Genomic DNA, 23166 nt, shown 5'->3' with positions numbered 1-23166 from the left:
CCCGTACGGCACCGAGGCGTTAACATTTTCCATGGAATTTTAAATAAATCGCTTCATGTGCAGGCTGGGTTGTGACTCACACCCTTGGGCTGATGGCAGCAGCAGCGTGGTGAGCTCGCACTAAAATGAGGACAGAACTCAGCTTCTTAAGGCTGGTCACGTGTTAAAGATGCAAAAGGATGTAAAGATGCAAAAAAATAAGGATGGGAGAGAAAACCAGCGGGTGGAAGTGTCCTTATCCAGCAATTTCCATCCATCCAGAGTAATGAGGGATTGGAGAGCTTCTTCCAGCTCTGGACCTGCAGTGTTCCCTGCTCACACATGGTTATGGACAGTGTGTTATGGCCCAGAACTAGAAACAGGTGCTTTTTAACATCAGAAAGGCAGAAAATCGCCCCTTGGTCTTGCTTGTGCTCTCTGAGAAATGTTGAGGGTGTCTTTAAATGGAAGAGAGTGGAAATGGTGTTATGGGTTATCTTTGATTCCACTTAGACTATGGAAAACTGTACTGCTGATTTAAAAAAAGGACAAAACACATAAAACCAAAAAGCAGTCTGGATTAAACATGTTGGTTAATGCTGTTCCTATAAAACCACGTGGCCAGGTCCAGCAGAATAGGGATATACAGAGCACTTTAAGAAAATGTACTGAGGGAGGTCTTGAGGAGAGAAGGAAGGAGAAGAAAATACATCATGAATGGATGACTTGACTTCAAATCCCTGCACTTTGACTTAACTCAGGGAAAATAGATTGTGACAGAGTGTGAGTCATACAGAAACTGCTTGGAAATAGAGGGAATGTGAAAATACCTTTGGACTTGGCCAGTGGGGACCTGCACCTTCCCAGACGGGCAGTGGGTGGGAATGGAGCACGAAGATCTCATGGAGGTTGTAGTAATGTGAGGATCTTGGAGGTGTTTTCCAAACTCAGTGACTCTGGGATTCTGTGTGCATGGAGCATGTAGGTTCCATGAGGAGCCATGGCTTGGTTTGTGATCAGTTGGTGGAGTGGGGGGAGGAGGAGGAAGGCTGGGGAAGCCCTTGAAGGTCACCACGCCCTCCAGCCTTGCAGAGCAGCACAAGGAGCCCTTGGCTGGTAGAAGATGAAAGAATTTCTGTGCAGATCTGTTTATATTGATGTTCTCAAGAGCACGGGGGATAAAAAGCTCCAGGAACCACGGGGGAGTTTGTTTTAAGGGTTGTGGACATGCAGCTGGATCTTCCCTGCCGAAAACAAGGCACAGGGAGGGAGGAGAGCACAGATGGATCCACGGGCTCTGGTGCCCCTCTGGCGCTGGGACAGGGGCTGGAGGAGCCTGTCTGGTGAATCAGCACCCCTGGGTCAGGGTGTTCTATCCCCAGGCTGTGCCTGCAGGGAGCTGGGTGCTCCTGTGGGAGCAGGTTTGTACAGGAATCTCATCCAAAGCAGGCTCTGACTAAGTCCCATGGCCATGATGCAACGCCAGGCCAGGTTTAGGATGTGGCTGCACCTTGGAAAAATCTTGGGTTCTTGCTGTGAGGTCCCTGTTGAAGCAGTGCTCACATGACAGGCTGCTTGCAGGGAAAATTGAGCTGCTGCTGCAGCACCTGGTGCATCCCAAAGTCCCTGACAACTGCCTTGGAAAGCAATCTCAAAGCCTATCTGTCTTGACAGTGTCTCTTAATGGCTTACTAATAATGCCTGAAGATTTGCTGGAGCTCTGCCACAGCCCTGCTGTAGAATCACAGAATCATGGGATGGTTTGGGTGGGATCTTGCAGCTCATCCTGTTCCACCCCCTGCCATGGGCAGGGACACCTCCTCCCAACCTTGTCCAGCCTGGATTTGGTAGGTTCAGAGTGCTCTGCTCTCCTCCAAACTGAGAACCTCTCAGTTTTCCGTGATCAAACTAAATCCCCCCAAACTGGGAGCCTCAGAAGATGCTTTCCAAATGCCTTTCAGGAGGCAGCCAGGGCAGGCAGGGAGGGATCTCCTCAATTCCTGGCGCAGATACAGCATTCAGGAGTGCTTTGTGGTGGGGTCAGGCCCATGGGGTTGGTTCATTGTCATCTACAGCCACATCATCACGGGGGACATGGGAGTGGCTTGGATTTCTAAGAGTGAAGATTATTGTACAGAAATTCCAGCTCCCTAACCGCATTTTGCCATAGCACGGGATTTGTGCCTGTCAGGACAGGGAAGGGGTCGTGTAATCCAGGCATGCAGCACTGAATTAAATTATCATGTGCTACAGGGTATTAAATCTCAGAGTTTGCTCTTATTTTTGGAGGGAGGGGGATTTCTGGGATAGGGCAGCATTGCTGCCAAGCTGAAGGAGGCTTTTATTGTAAAATAAAATAGGAATCAGAACACTCAGTGCGCACCTGGGTTTTTGCCAGTCGTTGCCAGAGGAGGTTTGTGTACAGCCCTGACAGCTCAGGGTGCTCCAGTGTGTGTGTGGGGGAGAGGGACTTTGTGCGAGGGAGGCTCAGGTTGGACATTGGGAAGAATTTCTTCATGGAAAAGGTTGTCAGTCATTGGCAGGGGCTGCCCAGGGGGGTGGTGGCGTCCCCATCCCTGGAGGTGTTCAGGGGGTGCCTGGACATGACCCTCAGTGTGCTGGTCTGGTGACTGCAATCCCTAGATTGGTCACGGGTTGGACTTGCTGGTCTTGGAGGTCTTTTCTAATCTCAGTGATTCCGTGAAAGCAAAAGCAAATGGAAGCCAAGAGCTTTGCTGGTGAGTTACTGGGATGGTTTTACTGCTGGGAGAAGGTGCAGCCAGGCGTGTGGAGACTCCTGGGGCTGAGCAGGGAGCAGAGGCACACGAGGCTGGGGTTTAGATTTACGGAGTCCCGACGTGCAGAGTGCTCCAGCCCGGCAGTGCCAGGCTCTGCTCCCGGCCCGTCCTCTCTGCTCCCCCGGGCTCTGCTGACGCCCTGTTAATAATTACTAGAATGTACTTTCGGGCAGGTTATTTGTTTTCCCTCCTTATGATGTGCAAGAGCGGATAATGAAATTAATTTGCACACTTGGTGAGTTTGCAAAGCCGGCTTCAGCCACGTTGCCACGATACTGCGTGGGGCCGGGGCCGCTGTTTGCACAGCCGGGGCAGGCGGCTGCTGGCCTGGGCAAACACAGCCCCGAGGGAGCTGGGCTCTGCCCAGCCACGGGAAAAGCTCCCTGCAGAGCCAGCACGGAGCGTGCGGGCACTGAAAGCCCTTCCAGGCTGTAAAACCCCTTTCCAGCCTGTTAAACTCCTTTCCGACATGGAGTGTTTGATGCCGCTGATTCCAACCAGTTTAGTAGGTCAGCAGCCCAAGGAGGAAATTCCTGTGTTGCTCCTGCAGGTTGTGGAGCTCGTGGTGGGATCACGTGGAGCCCATTGGTGAATTCATGTGCTTTGTTGTTGCTTGTCTTTAAGTCCTGAGTGCTGTATGCCCCAGCCCAGGTGTGGGGTACGTGAAACAGGGCAGTGCTCCCTGGAGGTGGCCAGGCTCTGCTGGGCAGCTTTCAGTCAGGAGGTGTCTGGTGGAACTGCCCAGTCTGTGGGATTCTCTGGAGAGGTGGATGAGCTTCAGTGTGCAGTGCTTGGGAACCACAGCTCTGACATTCCCATCTCCCTCACCTTGGCTAGGGGGCAAAATCAGTTTGGGACAAGATGTGGTTGGGTTGTTTTCTGTGCCCTTATTCACCCCATAGGTAAAGGACCAAGCCAAGAGCACAAAACTCTGCCAAAGGCTGGCACTTCTGTCCTGCTCCTGTGGCCTCTGGGGCTGAGCCCTCCGTGGGCACCAGCAGCATCTGCCCTCAGGTGCAGGGGGAGCTCAGCGTGGCTGTGTGCTCCTGAGCCTGGTTGTGCCAGGGTTCCACTCTGCTTTGTGAGAAGGTTCAGGCCTCAGATCACAGGGAGAGCTGGCTGTGCTCAGCTCTCAAGGCTGTGGTTCCCTTTTGCTTGCTGTGATCCTGCTGGGACTATGTGTGCTGTGCGCCAGGTGTGCCACCTCGGCCTGGCGCAGACCTGGGGGACCAGCAGTGAATAGTACTGCTCCCATTGTTCCATTCCTACCTGGATCCTCATGATCCTGCTCCAGGACTTGGCTCCATGCATCCCCTGATGTGTTATTTTGGTGTGGCTGCAGCCTGGCTTTGGGCTGCTTTTGGGGTAGAGGTTCCTGTCACTCCCAGCTTATTTTCCCCCCGCCAGGGTTGCAAAGCCTGGCTTTGATCCCTCCCCTCTCCAAATTCTGCTCCCAAGTGCCTCGTGTTCACCCCGGGCTCCTCAGCCTGGGGGAGGCAGGCGGATCCAGCAGGCAGCTGGGAGACAGACCTTGCTTTTTAGGGAAGACAAGGAGGCGGCAGAGAATCTGTTGGGTTTTTTTCCCTCAGTTTGCCACATGTATGTGTTGTCTGTGCTTTGCCTTTTGGGAGATGCTGGGGCTCCTGGGTGAGCTGTGGTGGGGCTGTGCTGGGGACATCAGCAGGGCCACACATCCCACCACAGCACGTGTCTGGTCAGGTGCTCCAGGTATTCCTAGAATTACAGAGTCATGGAGTGGTTTGGTTTGGAAAGGACATTAAAGCTCATGTTGTCCCACCCTGTGCCATGGGCAGGGACACCTTCCACTAGATCAGGTTGATCCAAGCCCTGTCCAACTTGGCCTTGAACACTTCCAGGGACGGAGGATCCACAGCCTCTCTGGGTATTCTCAGGTTTTGGCCAGTTGAAGCAACAGCTCTATAACGAATTGTTTTACCAGAGGCCTTGTGTCACTTCACTGGGCTCAAAATCAGGAGAGGCTCTCAGGTTTTTGTTTTTGGGGACTCGTGTCCTTAGAGAAAAATCTGTTAAAGCAGATCTGTTCTTACAGCTCCCCATGGCATCTTCAACAAGAGCTCTGTAGTTAAAATGGAGTTTCCCCCATACAAGAACATACCCTTTTTGGTAAATGCACTCCTGTGTCTTTATATACAATGGAGCTCCTTCAAAAGCTGTGTGATCTGGGAGATGGAAAGCTGCAGGTTTGTGGAGAACTCACCTTGCTTTGATTATTTGCAAACCAGCCAGCAGGGTTGTGCTATGCCCAAACCTCCCTGCCAGACCCTGGCCCAGGATGGCCCCTTCCCCTGGGCTGTGACGTGTGGCCAGCCAGGGTCCTGGCACAGAGCTGAGCCCGGCCTGAGCCTCCTGGCACGGGGCTGAGCCCGGCCTGAGCCCGGCCTGAGCCTCCTGGCACGGGGCTGAGCCCGGCCTGAGCCTCCTGGCACCGGGCTGAGCCCGGCCTGAGCCTCCTGGCACCACCACAGCCAAGTCACCGTGTGCTGGACCAGGAATGGGAAAAGTGGACAGGAGGTTTGGCTTCTGGAACACGAAGAGCAGAAGTGGGGAAGGTAACGGGCTCGGTGCTTCCCCCCATACACCTGGCAGCAGAGGGTGTGTGCTTGCCTGGAGGAGCTCAGGATTTGTGTTTGCTGTGCTGGCTGTGGCACGCAGAGCCCCATGGAAGCACAGCAAGCTGTGTCACACAGCTCGGTCAGTAGTGATGGGCTGTCGTCAGCAGCACAGCTCCAGCTGGAGCTCAGCTTCCAGCTCGAGCTGCAACAATCAGGAAGTCCACTGCTGGTATCAGTGTGGCAGGGCTCAGGGAGCCACCATGGCTTTTGGAGTGGTACAGAAAGTGTGGTGATGGTTCTGCAGCTGAGGACAAGGGGAGCCAGCTCTGAGTGAGCCCAGAAATGAGCACGGAAGCCCTTCCATGCCCCCACTGTGCCTCCCTGCCCTTCCCTCCTGGCTGCCTGGAGCTGTGGATGCGGCTGGAGCCCGGTGCTGGCCCAGCCCTGGTGCTGTGCTGAGCTGCTGTGCTTGGGAGAAGGGCTTCCCTGCCGAGTGCTGCCCTGGCACTGGGCTGGAATTTCTCATGGCCCAGGCTTTTCCTCATCTCCCCAGGTGCCTTCCATGCTTACAGAATTCCAGTTTAATGGGAGCTGTGAATCAGTCTTTTCATAGAATCATGCAACAGTTTGGGTGGGAAGGGACCTTAAAGCTCCTCTCATCCCACCCCCTGCCATGGTCAGGGACATCTTCTACTAGGCCAGGTTGCTCCAAGCCCATTTCCACCTGACCTTCTGTCCATGTCTATTCAGTTGTTGCCCTGTCATTTAAAAGCTGCCAGTAACGTGGCAAACAAATCCCAGTGCTGCTGCAAAGTGTTTTGTACGTGGATCAAATGTGAGTCTGGAATCTGGAAGCCCCTGGCCTCAGGGAGAAAGAAGAAATAGGAAAACAAAACTCCTGGGTTTGCAGGCCCCAAATAACAGGAAATCACTGAATTTCTGTGCTGGGTTTTCCCCAAAGCCTGATGCCTTCAGGGCCCCTGTGTGAGATTTGTTCTGTCTGGACCTTGTTCCTGAATCCACCAAAAATATTTCTGAGGTTCCCACACTGGGAGGAAGCACGAGGATGCTGAGATGGAAAAAAGGGTCTTGGGAAGAATTGTGCAAGAATGGGAGAATGAGGAATGTTTTGCTGCCATTACCATGGATTTTCCTGCTCACAGCTGGGAGAAGATGTTACTTGCCTGTTGCGACATCACGGACTGAAACCAGATATAAACACATTCATCCCAAAACTTTTGTCCAAATCCCCCAAGGCTCAAGCAGGGATTTCACTGGGGGGGTAGCTGGTGTTGCAGAGCTCTCAGTTGAGGGTCTCTTGACTTGAAGTGCCCTGTTGGGTCATGGCACCTTTTGCAAAATATTTCTGGTTTCTCTCTTATGTAATGACTGTGCTTGTTTGTGTTCTCCTCTCGGGTTTAAGAGCTTAAGTCACGTGGTTTATTTGTAGTTAAGGCTGTTTCTTGTCCTAGATGTGAACACACTGGTACCAAAAACTGGGCAGGACAGGAGTGAGTCTCAGTGGGGTTTTACTAGGGGATGTGTGTCCATTAAATGTGTGTGTGTCCATGTGCACACGTATGTACAGAGATGGACACTGGGAATATGGAGTAGTTATGGAATTCAGGCAGCCCAGGCTCCCAGGGCCAGGTCTCTGTTCAGCTCTGTTATCTCAGAGCCATTTCTGAGTGCCCAGGGGTGAACCAGGCACAGGGTTGTTGGTGATGAGGCGCAGGATGGTGATGCCTGTGCTCATTCAGACACCCACAAATGAGCCCAAACACACCCTTGGTCCTGCTCCCTTCCCCAGCCCTCCTGTTGTGCAGCTGAGCAGCAGATGGGACTCGCTGGAGCCACCAGCAGCTTTCCACAGGAGCAGTGCTGGTCCTGCAGCCTCCCCTTGGGAAGGGCCCTGGTGGCAGCAGTGGGAGGATGGACCATGCACAGGTTGGGAGCACAGGGGATGCTCAGCCTGGCCAAGGAGGGAGCAGAGCGAGCCAGCAGCCCCTGCCAGCCCAGTGCCACCGTGGTGTGGGTGACACAGGGCACTGCCAGGGCACCGACAGCCACTGCTGCTGCATCTGCCACCCTTCGGGCCCTGACGGTCAGGAATTGTCTGTGCTCATTTGTTTCTCTGTCTTGAAAATCGTGTCTGGCTCGTTTCTGGGGCTTGGCTGATGCTGCCAAACCCCTTGAGCTGCATTTGGAAGCCGCAGCCATGACTCCATGACTGGCACAGGGGGCAGAGCCCAGCTCCCCAGACTGTCCTGGGAATGGAGCTGGTTCTGCAGATCTGTGGTGCTGAAATTCTGCCAGGATAAAGTAGCCCTGGGGGGATCCCTGTCTTTTCCAGCTGATTGGACTTTCAAGATCCAACTCACATCCTGGTGAGCTGCAGGTGAAGCTCCTTAGACTTCTCAGCTCAGCAGCATTGCATTTCTCCCTTGTTCCCTTTATGCTGGGTAGTTCAGGCTGTGTTTTTCCTCCCATGTGCAGCAGCACTGGGAATGGCCGTGGGGAGTTGGTCACTGTTTTAAGGAGGTTGATGTGCAGAAACTCTGGTAGTGACTGTGTTGTAGACGTGGTTACAGCTCTTCCCTGGCTGAAGCCTGATGGGTGTCCAGCAGAAGCTGAGGAGATGGGAGAAGCGCAGAGTCCTCTCTCTCCATCAGGTTTTGATCTGGGCTGGTGATCCAGAGCCATCCCAGAGAGGACAACAGTGTCATAATCAGCTTTCCCACCCTGGCTAGCAGTGGTGCAGCTGCCTTCCTGTAGCGCTCTGGCTGCTCCAGAGGTTTCCACATCACAGCTAATCCTGCTCCCAGACCACAGCCCCGAGCACTGACTCAAAGTACAGTTTTGTAACTTGGCCAGGACCCAGATCATCGGCAGCATCCCGAAATGGAGCAATACCAGAGGCAGCTGTGGACGGATAATTGAGGGAAGGGTTTGTGGGAAAAATTGCTCCCGGAGAAACCACACAGGCGAGTGGCTGCTAGTGGGTGCAGGGCTCTGTCAGAGCTCTTCTAGTTTGGATTTTGTGTCTCCTGAGAATGGTCCCAGCTGGAAGATTCTGAATCACAGTGTGGTTGAGCAGAAATTTCCAAATATAATCCTGTTAAATAGCAACACTTGGTGCAGTAGAAATATGTTGAGTTGTCAGAATTGGAGACCACTGCTCTCTTGCTGGGACAGGAGGAGACGCTGGGAGGTCACAGGTGTGGGGTTGTGGCTCGAATTGAGCCCCTTAGCCAGGGTGGGCTCGTGTGGTGGAGCCATACTGGAGAACCATGGGGGAGCTGGGCATTCATGGTGCCCAGCAAGGTCATGAGCATCATCTTCATGGTGATCCTTGGAGACCTGGGTGCACATCCATGTGCAGCCTCAGCTGCTCCACTGTGTTGTTTTCTGCAGGTCCTGAGGAACTCTGGGAAAGGGCATCTGTCCCACAAAAGATTGAAATACTAACAGCTGCTGTAAGTCAGTAATATTATTTAATTCAGTTTAATTTAAGTAACTTAGGCTGCAGGATCATTGTATTTTGTTACAGTGAGGGTGGTGAGGCCCTGGCAAAGGTAGCCCAGAGCAGCTATGGCTGCCCCATCCCTGGAAGTGTCCAAGGCCAGGGTTTGGAGCACCCTGATGTACAGAAGGTGTTCCTGCCCATGGCAGGGGTGGAATGAGATGGGATTTAAGGTCCCTTCTGTCCCAGTCTGGCGTTCCGTGGTTCCAGCTGAGCAAGTTTACTTGGCTGGTGTGTGTTTGAGAGAGAGCAAGCCTTGCCCAAGCCAGTCCTTGCAGGATATCAGGAGGTCAGGATATATGGGGTAAAGAATAAATATTTTTGGAAAGGGGGAAGAAAGGACAGTTACTTGGGACCAGGCAGTGACTGAGAACAGGAAAGGAGAAGCCCAGCAAAGAGGTGAAGAAAGATGTGTCATCACTAAGAACTCCTGATAAGGAGTGACATGATGGAGCTGTGAGACCAGGGTGGGCCCAGCTGTGACACCAGGTGACAGTGCTGCCCCACTGACTGCGCTCTCCATCCTCCGTGGTTTGAGTTCTGGCTCTAGGAATTAGCACCTCACACTGCTCTATCTCAGTACTAACTAATCTTTGTGATTACCCATTGTCAGGTGCTGGGGAAACCACCTGTGTTTGCTGTGCAGGTTTGCAGGGCTCCTGCTGCTCCCGGCCGTGTGTACTCACCGTGGAAAACCATGGACTTTGCTCTTCCAGAGCTGATCTGGAGCACAAAGAACAATTGCTCCTTGTTCCCCAAACTGCACTCCTGCTGCTGCTCACAGGCACTTCTAGGGACTAACTGTGGCTCGTGTTGGCCAGACAGGTGCAGGATGGTGCTGGGGCAGGTGGATTACCTGGTGCAGGGGATGCCTTGGTGGAGCAGCCTGAGCACACAGCAGGGCTGGGCTGAAGCTGGGACAGTGCTGTTTTTGAGAAGCTGGGACTGCCTCACCCCTGCAAGTGTTGGGCAGGGATTGGAGCAACCTGCTCTAGTGGAAGGTGTCCCTGCCCATGGCAGGGGGTGGAATGGGATGAGCTTTGAGGTCGCTTCCAACCCAAACCATTCTGGGATTCAGTGGTTCTGTGTGTTGAAAGACATCAGCTCTTGGTTTTTTGCCTTTGCTTTCCAGAGCTGGGGGACAAGTGTCAAATTGTGGGTGTGAGTTATTAATCTAAGGCAATTTTCAAAGATTTAAGACAGCATCCTTAAAAGGAGACTGAGGTATTAAAATTTTCGTTTTTCACAGGCTTGTTCCTATTCCAACCTTTTCAGACCAAACAAATGTGTTGGATCTGTGCAAATAGTGTCTGGGGCTCTAATTGCATCGGGGGGTTTGCATGGGCAGGAGCCTCCAGCCAGCTCCCTCCTATTCTGGCATTTAAAGAAGGCTCCACAATCTTTTTTACTCCAAGCTGGCGGGGTACAGGCAGGCTGCAGTGCACAGATCGTGGGCATGAGCTCATTTGTTGTGGCTTCAGATTGAATGGCAGGAGTTTGGCTGCTCTGCGGGAGGGCAGGGAAGGAGGGCTGAGTCCAGGAAAGGCTGTCATTCCCCTCGGAGATGCATCTGGAAATGTTCTTTATTCTTTCCTCTGAGGGTGGGGAGGTTGCCCAGAGCAGCTGCCCCATCCCTGGAGGTGTCCAGGGCCAGGTTGGAAGGGGCTCGGAGCAGCCTGGTCCAGTGGAAGGTGTCCCTGCCCATGGCACAGATGAGGATGTTGGGGTGTTGCTCACTGGTTCCATGAAGCAGGAGGGGTAGGGAAGGGGAGTTTAAATGTCCCTAGGGTTGGTTACTCAGGAGCTGCTCTCCTGTCGAGCCCAGAGTTGGTGCTGTCTGGCAGGGCTGGAGTCTGTCTGTGGGCTTTGTCCTTGTTCTTTGTCCCTGTCCCAGTTTGCCTCTTGCCTTCACCGGGAGCCTGTCCTGGCTGATGGGTGCCGCAGCTCCCACGCTGCCTCCCGGCTGCCCACATGTCCTGGGGTTGGAGCCAGCAGTGCTTTCATCCTCCTCCTCTTCCTCCTCCCTCCAAGGGGAGATGACGCCCCCTTCCCTTCCATCCCTTTCGGGATTGTGGTCTTTTGAGGTCCTTCACAGACGTATTTGGTCTCAGTGTGTGGCTTGGACTTGTTATGCCCTGGGCAAAAGAAAAACCATTTTCAGCTGTTTCCTTGGCCCAGTGTGGGGACAGGGGACGATCGTGGGTGGGTGTGCCCGGGGCTGGCTCTGCAGAGCCCTGCCATTCCCAGACTCATTCCTCATGGCTCAAGCCCTGCTCCTGATTGTGTTCCAGAGAGTCCTGTTCCTCCATCCTCTGGGAGGCTGCTCGGGGTGCTGTGGGGGCTCTGATCCCCCCCCAGGGCAGGGGGGAGCAGGAGGGCCCCAGTCCAGAGCAGGGTGACTGGGCTGGGTGTCTTCCAGCTGTCTCCCAGCTGGCAATACTCCATGGGCTGGGACCACCACAGCCTTCCCTGCTGCATCCAGCCATCCTGGAACAGCAGGAGCTGCCATGCCCAGCCCAGTCCATCCCAGGGCAGGCTCCCCCTCTCTATTCACCGCTTTCCCAGGGGGCTGAGTGGGATCCAGCCTCTCCAGCAGCAGGGTCTGCCGTGGCCAGGCTGGGGGCCTGCTGTGCACCGGGCTGGCCCCTGGCCAGGGGTAAGCAGCTCCTTTGTTTTCCTGGAGAAGTACGAGGGATTATATTCTGTTGAGCTCACTCGGTCTCCCACTTGGTGTTGTGCAGCCACATGTAATCGGCTGCTCCGAGGAGCTGAGTTAATTGTTTGTGGAATAGGAAGGGTGCTGCTTGTCTCCTGTAGGGAGGTGAGCTTGAGAGGGGCATCGTGGAAAGGGGGTGGCTCATCCAGCTCTTAAACGAGGAGGGATTGAAGCCAAATTGTCGTTCTGCAGCCCTAGATTTGCCACTCTGCAAATGCTGTCTCGAGCTGGGGAAGGCTCTTCCAGCCAGGAATCTGTGCCTCCCCTCTGACTCTTATTAAACGTGCTTAAAAATGAAACGAACTTATTAAACGTGCTTAAAAATGAAAGGAAGGCAGCGTCGTTGTCGGTAATTGTTGTGCAAATGTGATACTCCCTGCAAGCTGTGGAACAGGCCAGGGCTGTGTTTACCCGGAGAGGCAGCCGGCTTTCCAAGTGTAATGAGTCAGCTCCGCGAACAGAAGGGGCGCAGAATTAATCTGGCATCCGTCTGGCCTTTTCTCAGTTAAACAGGTTTTGGAAGCTCCACGTGAATAGGTGCCTACCCTGGTACAAGCAGCCACAAAGACTTGGGAGTGGGCACGGTTTTTTTGGGAAGACATTGGCAGTGTGAGGATCCTGGGGTGCTTTGAGCAGTGACGTGGGGCTGGGTTTGGGAGCAGAGCGTGGCTGGTCCCTCCATCAGCAGAAGTGAAGCTGCTTGGGTTTAATATCCAATTTATTTAATAGAAATAAATTTCCCTTGCCCAGCACTTCATCTGAATTTCCACCTCTTAGATTTGCAGTGAATATTGAATGGAATATTGTCCTCTCCTCCTGCCTCCTTCCAGGCACACGCTCCTGTCTCCTGTATCTGCACCTTAATGAGCCCCTGTAAGAGAAACCGAGGGGAAATAATTCTGACATGTTCCCAGCTGGCTAATGATGCCTGGCAGAGGGAGATTCCTGGGGCTGGGAATGGCTGCAGGGACCCAGTGGATGTGCAGCATGGAGGGGACCCTGTGGGCTCTGCTGGGCTGTCCCTGTGTCGAGCAGGGGGACACGAGGAGGTGTTTTCTCAGTTCCCAAAGTTTAGTTCCTAAATACAGGATATGAAATATGGGATAACAGCCTTCCCACAGCCAGGCAGAGGAGCTGGGCTGGAGAGTCAGCTGCCTTGGGAAGCAAAGTCTCCTGCTGGAAACACCAGCGCTGTCTGTGCCTGGTGCTTTGGTCTGGGAATTTGTGCTGCTTCAGGGCTGGGCTGGGGCCTCTGAACCACCTTTAGAAACAAAACCAAAAAAAACGAACCCAAAGTGTCCCAAGGCCTCTGAGGCGTAAATGGAACAGAAATTTTGAAGGGATTTCCAGAGAACTTCTAAATACAAGACTCCTCTCTCTCTCTCCTCTCCGAGAATTCCCATCTCCCTGGACAGTTTCCTGCAGTTGTAGCTCTGCAGAGCTGCTGCTGTAAGATGTAAATGGTGCAATTTAGAGCTGGCAGGTGACAATTACGTTGGGAAAAGTTCCTGTCTGTGCCACTCCAGGCTCAGGCCAGGAGCCCAGTTGCTGTTGGGGTTGCTGGGGGTCACTCCTCACAGATACCCCATTCCGCTGATGCTCTCCAGCCTCTGGTCTGGGGAGAGGAGATATTCTTGTTCACCTGAGAGGGCTTTGGCTGCAGCTGGTGTTCTGAGCCCTGCTCCAGCTGTATTTCACATGGCAGTTGTCTTCCCAGCCCTGTAACCAGGCAACCCAGGAGGAGCAGGAGCTTTGTCCTCTCCAGGTTGGCTTTCCCAGGCCAAGGTGCAGGGCAGGGTGAGGAGCTGTGACAAACCAGCCCTGGAACACCGAGCCCTCCGTGCTCCCTGCTCCTGCCTCACGATGGCAACACGTTCAGAAAGTGTATTTTTAATGGAGGTTTTGTAATTGGTTTGGTTCTGCAAGTGTGTCTGGGAATTCAGTGTGGCAAACTGGGGTGCAGGGCTGTCCCAGCCTGGGCTGTGTCCCCATGCTCAGGACACACTGCAGCAGGCTCTATGTGGGCTTGGGGTGATGCTGTGCATGGAGAGCAGCAGGGCTGTTGCTCTTTGGTGGGATTTGATCCCTTCTAGGCTATTCCTTGCATATGAAACAAGCTGTGTCTGATCCACTTTGGAGTTGGCCTCTTCTCCCAGGAAACAAGTGATAGGGTGAGAGGAACCAGCCTCAGGCTGTGCCAGGGGAGGTTCAGGTTGGATACCAGGAGGAATTTCTTCATGGAAGGGGTTGTCAGGCATTGGAAGGGTCTGCCTGGGGAGAGGGCAGAGTTCTCGTGCCTGAGGGTGTCATCCAAGGAAGGCCTGGACATGGCACTGAGTGCTCTGGGCTGGTGACAGGGCTGGGATTGGGCACAGGTTGGACTCAGTGCTCTGGGAGGTCTTTTCCAGGCTCAGGGATTCTGTGTGATTCCACGTGTGATTCCTTGCAGCACCTTGTTACTCTCAGGGAAGGTGGCAGGAGCCTGCTGCAGCTATTTCCACATGTGAGGGTGCTCTGCCATCCTGGTGTTGCTGTGCAGGGGTTGGGAGGGGGTTTATCCTTGTTCTTCCCCCCACAATGGAGAGACCCTTTGAGATGTCTGACCTCCCTTTTCCTCTCTCCTGCAGACGGTTGATGATGAGGCGATGGCAGCATAAATGAAGATCAAGTAAGGAAGGCAGAACGATGCCCAAGGGTGGGTGTTCTAAAACACCACAGTCAGAAGATTTCTCTCTCAGCAACGACATGGTGGAGAAACAAACGGGGAAAAAGGTAAGGTGTCTGGGCCTCCTGCCCTCCTTTGGGGTGCTGCTCTTTGAGCCTGGAGTTGTGAAGCCATGGGATTGTTTGAGATGGCAGGAGGTTGCCCTGGGCTCTTACCTGGGCATTTACATTGGTGTGCTGGTGCTCTGCCAGCTGATGGGGTTGGGTTTGTTTCCCATCCCTGTGGCTGCAATCCTTCCCAGGAATTGCTGTGCTCACCTGAGCCCGCGTCAGCTGAGCAGCAGGGGCTGCTTTGGAAGATTCTCTTTTGCAAGTTCTGTGTGTTTTTAGGGTTTTCTGCACTCAGCTGTGGAGATCTAAGTGATGTGGTGATGGTGCAAGTGTGTGCTGGGTGAGGGAGGAGCTTCTCCTCCTCTGGGTGGAAATCCAGGTCCTTGTCAGCACGGCTGCTCTGGCTTCCCCAGCAGCACTGCTGGACCAGGCTCAGCCTGCGAGTTGCTCTGCTGAAATTGCTGCTTCTGAGAGTTGATCTGAGGTGTTGTCTGGTTTTTGGCGTGGCTTAGGTGAAACTACTGAGATGAAATCTGAGTTTAAGGATAAATACCTTCACGCTTCTCCTCTTCATCTCATTTTGCTCCAGGCATGAGCCCAGTCTGCTCTCATTCAGCTTTTTCCCCCCTTCTCAGTATCAGTCATTTCCAGTCAATAGCTGTGCAGAAAACTCTGCAAATGTAACCTTTAAATAAACATGAAAACCTACCTCTACTGAATTCTGCTAAGGAGCAAATCTCATCCACTTCCCTTTCATCTCCTTGCTCCAGTTTCTCAGCATTCCCCTGGGACTTTCTGCCAGGCCCGGGAGCTGAAGCTGAGCATGGTGAGCCCCAGCTCCGTCACTTCCCCTGCAGTCCCACCCCAGTGATGGCAGTAACTCCTTCTGTGACTGAGCTCATATTGCTGACAAAATGAGAAAAATACAAAATAACCAGCAGGAAAATCCAGCGGGGTTTGGTTATGGAGCACCTTGGGGTGGCATCTGCCCCATCTCTCTGTGTCACTGCAGGTGCAGGTGGGTGCAGGAGTGCTGTGGGACTGCTGGGAGGGGCAGATCTGGGCTCAGGGGTGTTGGAGGGGGAGCAGCTGCCCAGCAGCACTGGGGAGATGCCAGCCTTTGCCCTGGCAGAGGAGGCAGTGCCCAGCAGTGCAGGATATGTAAATACAGGCTCGCTCTGCGCCGGGTAAGAGGCTTAATGCTGGCGCAGGTGCTTGGGGAGGGAGAGGATCAGTTGGAATATGAATCAGCTCCCATTTTATTCCATGCACTCCCGGCAGCTCAAAGGCTGTGTGTTATTTACAGAGCAGGTTTGTCGAGCGGCGCGGGGCACGCCGGGAAGCGGAGTTATCTCCTGCTGGCTAAATAACTAGGACACAATTCCTGCCTCCCTTCCGAGTGCCGCTGAGAGGGGACAGGGCAGGGCTTCTGCTCCTTCAGTTCTGGCTTTTTCACAGGCTCTTGTCTTCCAGGGGCTGAGCTGAGCTCAGCCCGAGTGGCTTTTGCCCTGTTTCTGGTTAATTCTGAAGCTGAGCTGGAGCAGTGACTCAGGGGAAAAGCACTTCGACCTCCTCCCTGCAGACGCTGTTGTACCTGCCTGTCAGCAAGCGCTGCCTTGCATTTATCTTGCCTTTGTCAACACGTTCAAAGGCCCGAGCTGGGACTTGGCACAGCTTCCCTGCCAGGCTGGAGAGGGAGGGCAGAGCCCGGGTCAGGCACAGGGACCTGCCGTGGGCACGGGGACAGCGTGGCAAAGTGATGCCAACCAAGCGTTCTCCTCTTAATGGGACCTTAGGATCAGTGGTTGATTGAGCATTAAACAGGCTTTACATGCCTGGGCTCTGCAGCTCTGGCAGTTGGAGGGGCATCCTGGTGCTGCACTGGGCTGAGTACCACAGGGGACAAGGGGGCTGGCCTTGAGCTGAAAAAGAGGAGGTTTAGATGGGATATTGGCAAGGAATTCTTCCCTGTGAGGGTGCTGAGGCCTTGGCACAGGGTGCCCAGAGAAGCTGTGACTGCCTCTGGATCCCTGAAATTGTCCAAGGCCAGGCTGGATGGGGCTTGGAGCACCCTGGGATAGTGGAAGGTGTCCATGGCAGGGGGGGGATCCAGGTGAGTTTAGAGGTCCCTTCCCACCCAGACCATTCAGGATTCTGTGATCACCAGCTTATTCTGTGATCACCAGCTTTTGCACCCGAGTTCTGTGCTCCATCACGTAGCAGGCTCCCAGGGGAGCTGCCCTGCTCCAAGGGCTCCTGCTTGGGGGAGAGGCTGTGAGCTGCTGTGAGCAGCAGCAGAGCTCCTTATAGGAGGGCACTCCTGGCTCTCTGCTCCCTGCCCCTCCACGGGAGGGACTTAGGAACTAGTGGGATGCAGCCCTGGGAGGGAGGTGGATTAAAGAGCAGCATGTCTGAGGGGTTGGGTGCTCCGTGCTGTTGGATGAGGAGCTGTTTCTCCCAGGGTTACTGGAGCCCTTATAAGGCTGCACAAGCCTGCCCGGGGCGGGTGCTGGCAGCCCCTGGGCTCCTCCTGCTCCCTTCAGCCTGGAGGCTTTTGTAAAAATCTGCATGCCATATATGAATAATTCTCCTTTCTGGTCTAGATCCACAGATCCCCGTAGCAGGAGGAGATTACTCATGGCTGAGGCAGAGCAGAGCACCACAGCAAGGGTTATATCAGTTGTCAGAAGCATTTCCTGAAGGGCCCGGCCTGGCTGCGTGGTTACACCGTGTGCTCAGCACAGCCTTTGCCTCTTTATGGGGAAATGCTCCCTCTTGCGCAGTCAAAAGTGCATTTTTGCTGCAGTGAGCACCAAGCAGAACAGCACTTACCCTGGTTTTTGCTTGTAGGAGCTGGCAGAGGTTAAAAAAAAAATGGAGGTTTTTCTCTTTCCCCTTCTCCCCTTTTCAGAAAAGGGAACGTGGTCCTTACTTTTTGGTTCTTCATGAATCTTCATGTAGCTGTTGTGCTGTCAGGGCTTTCCAGACTGGATGAGTGAGTGCTGGGCTCTGTGTCCAGCACAGAGTCACCCTCTGGGGTGCGAAACCCGCAGGGGTGTCTGGGTGACTGCAGAGATGACACTTCAGTGAAGTTAATCAGCCCGTGCTCATCACTGGGACATATTTCTTACAAACTTTGGTGCCTGAGGCTCACAGGAATGGAGCTTCAGCTCCAGTCACCTCCATGCTCCACATGTTTTATTGCAACATTGATAACAACACAAATTCAAACTTTCTGGCATTTTGTGTGTGCTTGTGCTGTGCTCTGGATTTGGGAAGGCTTCGAGGGGCCCGGATTTAGGGAATTGTTTGGTTTTCACCACATCCAGTTGCTTTCTGGGTAAAACTGAGTCCATTCCTTTTTGTGGTACAGGGTGGGAACCTTCTGCCCCCTCTCCCTCCCCGCTGGCAGAGCCAGGACAGACCCACTGGTGCAGGGAAAGTCCCTCTGTGGCAGCATTTGCTTTTTGCAGTGTGGGTTGTTTGCCCACAGCAGGAGTCTGACGTGGGGCATGGCCTGGGGCACCGGCCTTGGAGCCCTCCTGGGCCCCTCCTCCCAGGCTGCCCGGGCTGGTTTTGTTCATTGCTGCCTAATTTTTACTGACATCACAACCTGAAATGCTTGGAGCTCATTTTGGAGAACAAAGGGCTTTGGGGATTTCCATGGCTGGCAGTGCAAGTCTCTGCATAAGCACTGGGCTGCGAGTCAGGCTCTGTCTGAGGAGGGTGACGGGGCTGGAAATACAGATTTCTTTGCATGGCTTTGTAAATCATAAATCATGGGCTGGTTTGGGTTGGAAAGGACCTTAAAGCTCATCTTTGAGGTCACTCAGAGCCCCATCTAAATGGCTCTGTGTTGCAGAAGTCTGCATCAAAAACCCCCGCAGGATTGTTCTTGCTCGGAGGACTGGCCTCTGGCCAGTTTGTGTGTCACAAGTGCCCTGAGCAGATTGGTATCAGGGTCTGTGGTGCTGATGGGAGAAGCCCTTCCATCCCCACCCTGCAGCATCTCACTCTGGGTGGCTGCTGGGGCCAGTTCCTGGTGGGTTTGTGCTCCGACCGCAGCAGCTGAGAGCAGCTTGTGGTGCATCTTTTCACTTTTGCAAGAGGAGCTCAAGGTGGGTTCTTACTCATACAGTAACTCTCCTGCAAGTGTAATGTGGCAGGAGGGGATTTTTTCTGCACTCACAGCTGCTGGCTGCCCTTTGCCAAAGCAGCTTTTATTAACACCTGCAAAGGGGAGCTGGCTGCTGCTGCTGAGCTCTCGACTGTTCCCCTCCCCAAACTCCTGTCCCAGCCTTGGAGAGCCCCAGCTCTCACACAGGGCTGTTCATACAGGTTTCTCTGCAGTGTTGAGGCCAGGCTGGATGGGGCTCTGAGAGCCTGATCTAGTGGAAGGTGTCCCTGCCCATGGCAAAAAGGGTTGGGATGAGATAAGCTTTGAGGTCTCTTCCAAGCCAAACCATTCCAGGATTTTGTGATTCTAGTTTGGATTTGTTCCATTTGTGAAACCGGATTCCTATGAGTCTGAGCTTACTTTAAACATGAGAAGGCCTAAAAATGAAACCAGGTTTTACTCGAGTAAAGGACAACATTCTTCATTACCGAATTGGAAATAATTAGGGAAGTAAAGCTTAAAATAAGAAAACGAAAACCTTCAGGAATTGGACTCTCCAGCTGCATTGATGTTCCACCCAGTGCTGCAGGCATCCCCAGCAGGTCTCTGCTTTCCAGGGGGAAGCAAAGTCTGGATCTTCCTTGCTCCAATTAGTAGGAAAGGTTATCGTGGTGCTGCTGTGGGAATGAATCTTCAAAGCGGTGCCGGCGCTGCCGTGGCTGCCTGGTGCAGGATTGTGCTGAGCTGGCTGCAGCAGCAGCTCCCAGCCTTGGGCTGGATGCAAAGGGAGCTCTGCCCGAGCTTGCCCAGCACCAGGATTCACATGGGCACTGCCAGGGCCACGCTGGGCTCACCTCTGCTCTCAGGAGGGTTTGTTCATGGGTCCTCTGCTCTGTCTCTCCTCCCACAGGGAGATTTTGGCAACGTGGCTTTAAACTGACAGGGGGCAGGATTAGATGGGATATTGGGAAGAAATCCTTCCCTGAGAGGGTGGGCAGGCCCTGGCACAGGGGCCCAGAGCAGCTGTGACTGCTCCTGGATCCCTGGAAGTGTCCAAGACCAGGTTGGACAGAGCTTGGACCACCCTGGGCTAGTGGAAGGTGTCCCTGCCCAGGACAGGGCTTGGAACACGATGAACTTTGAGGTCCCTTCCAACCCAAACAATTCCATGATTCAAACTTTTAGAATGAGCTGTATTTTTACCTGTCCTACCCTTTTTCTCACTCCTGAGTGAGTGCACGGAGATCCCAGGCAGCATTAATCCAGCAGAAAACCTACCTGTGTGTCTAAGAGCATCATTGAGATGCTTCTTGAACTCTGACAGCCTTGGTGCCCTGACTGCTTCACCCTGGAGGAACCTCACAGACTCCTGTCTGAAGTGTTCAGAGATGCCTTTTATTCAGGTAGATATAAGGAAAAGTTCAGACTGTGAATGGCCACTCTGGAAAAAAGTGCATTATTTATTTGGTGGCTTTTTTTTTCAGGCAATATACACATTTTATTTTATTCCTTTGATAAAATATTTCATAGAATTGTAGAACTAGGACAGACTAGGGTACCTGCTCACAACATGACATTCCTGGCAGGTGATGGAACCCTCTGCCCTCACTGCCACCTCAGAGCGGTAGAAGTGACATCATTTTTTTAGTTTGAACTATTTTTGTTCACCTCAGAAAGCATAAAAAGCAAAAGCTTTTCAATCTGGAGGGTTGAGAGGAAATGCTGGAGTGTTTATTTTGGCTGTGGGGGCTCTGTGCCGTCGCTGCAGGGCCGGTGCTCTCCAGCAGGGCTGCCCTTGCTGGGGCTCCGAGCGTGCCTTGGCTGCCTCCCACCGCACAGCCCCGTCAGGCAGGTTTGTTTCTCTTGCTTTACCAAAAAAGGGATTCCCCAGCCCATTTCCTTCATCCTCGCTCCGGGGCTGCAAACACATCCCCTGGGGCAGCTCAGGGGCTCCTCTCTCCTCTGTGGGTGAGCTCTGGGCTCCAGACAGACACGGAAAGGGGAAGGAGCGACGCACACGGTGACAGTGACACCGCAGTCCTGTGACTGCTGCCGCTGGGCCACCTGCCAGGAGCTGCCAGGGCCAGGCAGAGGGACTGTGCCTCTCTAAACAAGGGAATACTCCTAGGTTGGCTCCTCTGAGCTTCCGGCCAGCTCTGGCATGATTTCGTGTGCCGAGGTTCTTGTGTTTAATCTTAGTCTGCCTCTCAAGCGCAGAGTCTGGGTTTTGCTGGGTTGTTGAAATCAGATCTGTGACAAAGCTGCTTGTGCTGCCCTCGTTGTTCAGGCAGGGGCACAGTGGTCAGTCCAGAACTGCTCAGTTAAAATAATCCTGTTCCTCACATACAAAAAACACAGGGCATGACCTGGGGCTGTGCATTCCTGGCACACTGGGCTCCTGGAGTTTGAGCTGGGACCCAGCTCTCCCTGGTCAGGTGAAAAATCTCACCTGTCTCAGTTTCTGTACCTTTTGGTTGGGATGTTCATTCAAAATCTCTCCCTGCTTTGGAGCAGTTCACAGCATTTCTACTTCACATTAAAATCCAAACCAGCCCAAACAAGCAGGACTGATACAAAGCAGGAATGAGTCTTTCTTGTGGTGTGGTTGCATTTGGAAATCCTCAGATTCCCCCATCCCTGTCTGCCTTCCCTCCATGCCCACAGCTGTGTGCATCCTCAGCCTCACACACAGTGTTGGCTTCATTTTTCACAAGAATTGGTTGGAATTTGGCGCCACACAGCAGCCTTGATTGGCCTGGCTCTTCTTTGGTGCTGGTAGAGCTTTGTGTCTTGGTGGAGGCTGCCTTGGCAAACCCACAGCAGAAAGGGAAGGGATGTTCTATGAGACCTGTGCAGGATTTGGGGAATCGGGTGAGCACAGTGTGGAGAAGGCTCTTGTTGACCTGAGTCTCTTTTCGTTGCAGGATAAAGATAAAGTTTCTCTAACCAAGACTCCAAAGTTGGACCGGAGCGATGGCGGCAAAGAGGTGAAAGAGCGAGCGACCAAACGCAAGCTGCCTTTCACTGTCGGAACAAATGGAGATCAAAAAGACTCGGATACAGGTACAGAAATGCCACATCCCACCCTCAAACCCTGGCTGCTGGGGCTGCTGGGGAGCACACAGGGTCCAGAGTGCAGCCAATCCATAGGGAAGTGTTGTACCAAATTCCCTGTGTTTTTTAGTTGAAGGAAGAGGCACGTGGACAAGGAGCTGGAGAACTGTTCTGCTCCACGTGTGCACATCTGTTCTTAGTGATGTTTGTAGGTGGACAAAGCCATGGCTGTGTGAGGAGACCCCCCCCTTCCTTCAGCTCTTGTCTGTTCTTGTTTCTGATTACCCCAGTTCAGGAACTGTGGCTGGGACAAGCCATGGAGCAGGGCCTGCTTGTGAGAACTTGGAAAACAAGGGAGTAAAGCTGAGTAGTCTTCAAAAGAAAATCAGCAAGTAGAATCTGGTCAAGCAGGTCAGTCTCGTAGCAGAAGAGTGGCTGCTGCATGAGGCTCCTGGATGGGCTGTTGGATTTGTTAGCAGTTGGGAAGAGCTGTCACAAAGCTTTGGCATGGAGAAAATGGTATTGTTTGGTTGTAATGGGCTGAGCTGTGGGTTTCTGGGCAGAGGTTTGTGTGGGTCCTTACTGTACATCCCTAAGAAATGTGCATTTGGAAATAGTTGTGATAAAGCTCAGTGGTTGTGTAAAGAGATAAAAGGGGCTAAAAGTTGGGAACGTGCTTGAAAATGGCCCAAGGGCTGTGTTTGGTGGTGCTGTGGGGTGACCCTGGCAGATGGCCTGATGTGGGATGTGTCTCCTCTGCTTCAGGAGTCAGGAGGGCAGATCTGGGAGGGCCAGGAGTGCCACTGCAGCAGTGAGGCTGTTCCAGGGGCAGGACACATGGTGGTGACATGTCCTGAGGGTGGCCCAGTGTCTCCACGGGTTTGTGTTCCTGAACTCCCTGTCTGGGGAGAGAGTTTCCCAACGTTCATTAATTCTCTTAAATATGTTGGCCATTTGCAAGGTTTTGGGTTGCTGTGGTGTCTCCCTGGGGGTGTGACTGAGGCCAGGCAGAGCTGATGAAGCAGAGCTGGAGCTGCTCTTTGTCAAGGGTGTTTGTGCCCCATTCAATACTGGGTTGAGAGTTGAAGCCCAGAGTCGCTGCAGGGCTGTCTGACCCTCGTGACAGCTGGAATGTCACGACAGGGATCTGCTTTTCCCAGGGCTCCAGGCTCTCTCTGGCTGCAGAGGTGTTGGAAATGTTTGCACTGGCAGCAGCAAGAAGGAAACCAAGCGCAGAGGAGAGCAGAGAGAGCTGTTGGGAGAGGCTGTGGCTGCTGGGTGGGAGCAGCAGCCCATGAGACCCCCTGCTCAGAGGCTCCCCTGGTACCCCTGTGCTTTTGCAGCTGTGTGACTCTTATCTCAGACACGTCCTCTCCTTCCTCTGCAGAGCTCTTCCCCTTCCTCTGCAGAGCTCATCCTTCCTGGGGAAGTGGGTGAGCTGAGGAGTAGCAGCAGCCCAGCTCCCAGAGGAGACCCAGAGGGGTTCATGGCACCCATTTAAAGACAAACTGGGCTCTCACAACCTCTGGGAAGGTGTATGGGAGGTGCAGGCAACCTGTTTGGTGGGGACTGGGGAGGAAGTGACTCAGCCACTGGGTTGGAGATCCCAG

The 23166-nt window shown here is 53.4% G+C and overlaps 1 protein-coding gene across 1 annotated transcript in view; it reads left to right on the top strand.

Moving 5' to 3' along the window:
• ANKRD11 (ankyrin repeat domain 11) overlaps positions 1-23166 on the top strand; it is a 109317-nt gene that overhangs the window by 59064 nt on the left and 27087 nt on the right. The window contains exons 2-3 of the mRNA XM_031060177.1: positions 14238-14382; positions 21427-21565. Of these exons, the coding sequence (XP_030916037.1) occupies positions 14296-14382; positions 21427-21565 (226 nt within the window). The 5' untranslated portion in view covers positions 14238-14295. The remainder of the gene's footprint in view (positions 1-14237; positions 14383-21426; positions 21566-23166) is intronic.

Source organism: Geospiza fortis, unplaced genomic scaffold, assembly GCF_000277835.1.
Source record: "Geospiza fortis unplaced genomic scaffold, GeoFor_1.0 scaffold102, whole genome shotgun sequence".
Taxonomy (NCBI): domain Eukaryota; kingdom Metazoa; phylum Chordata; class Aves; order Passeriformes; family Thraupidae; genus Geospiza; species Geospiza fortis.
The sequence above is the reverse complement of the archived record's forward strand: the minus strand, read 5'-3'. Positions and strand labels throughout refer to the sequence as shown.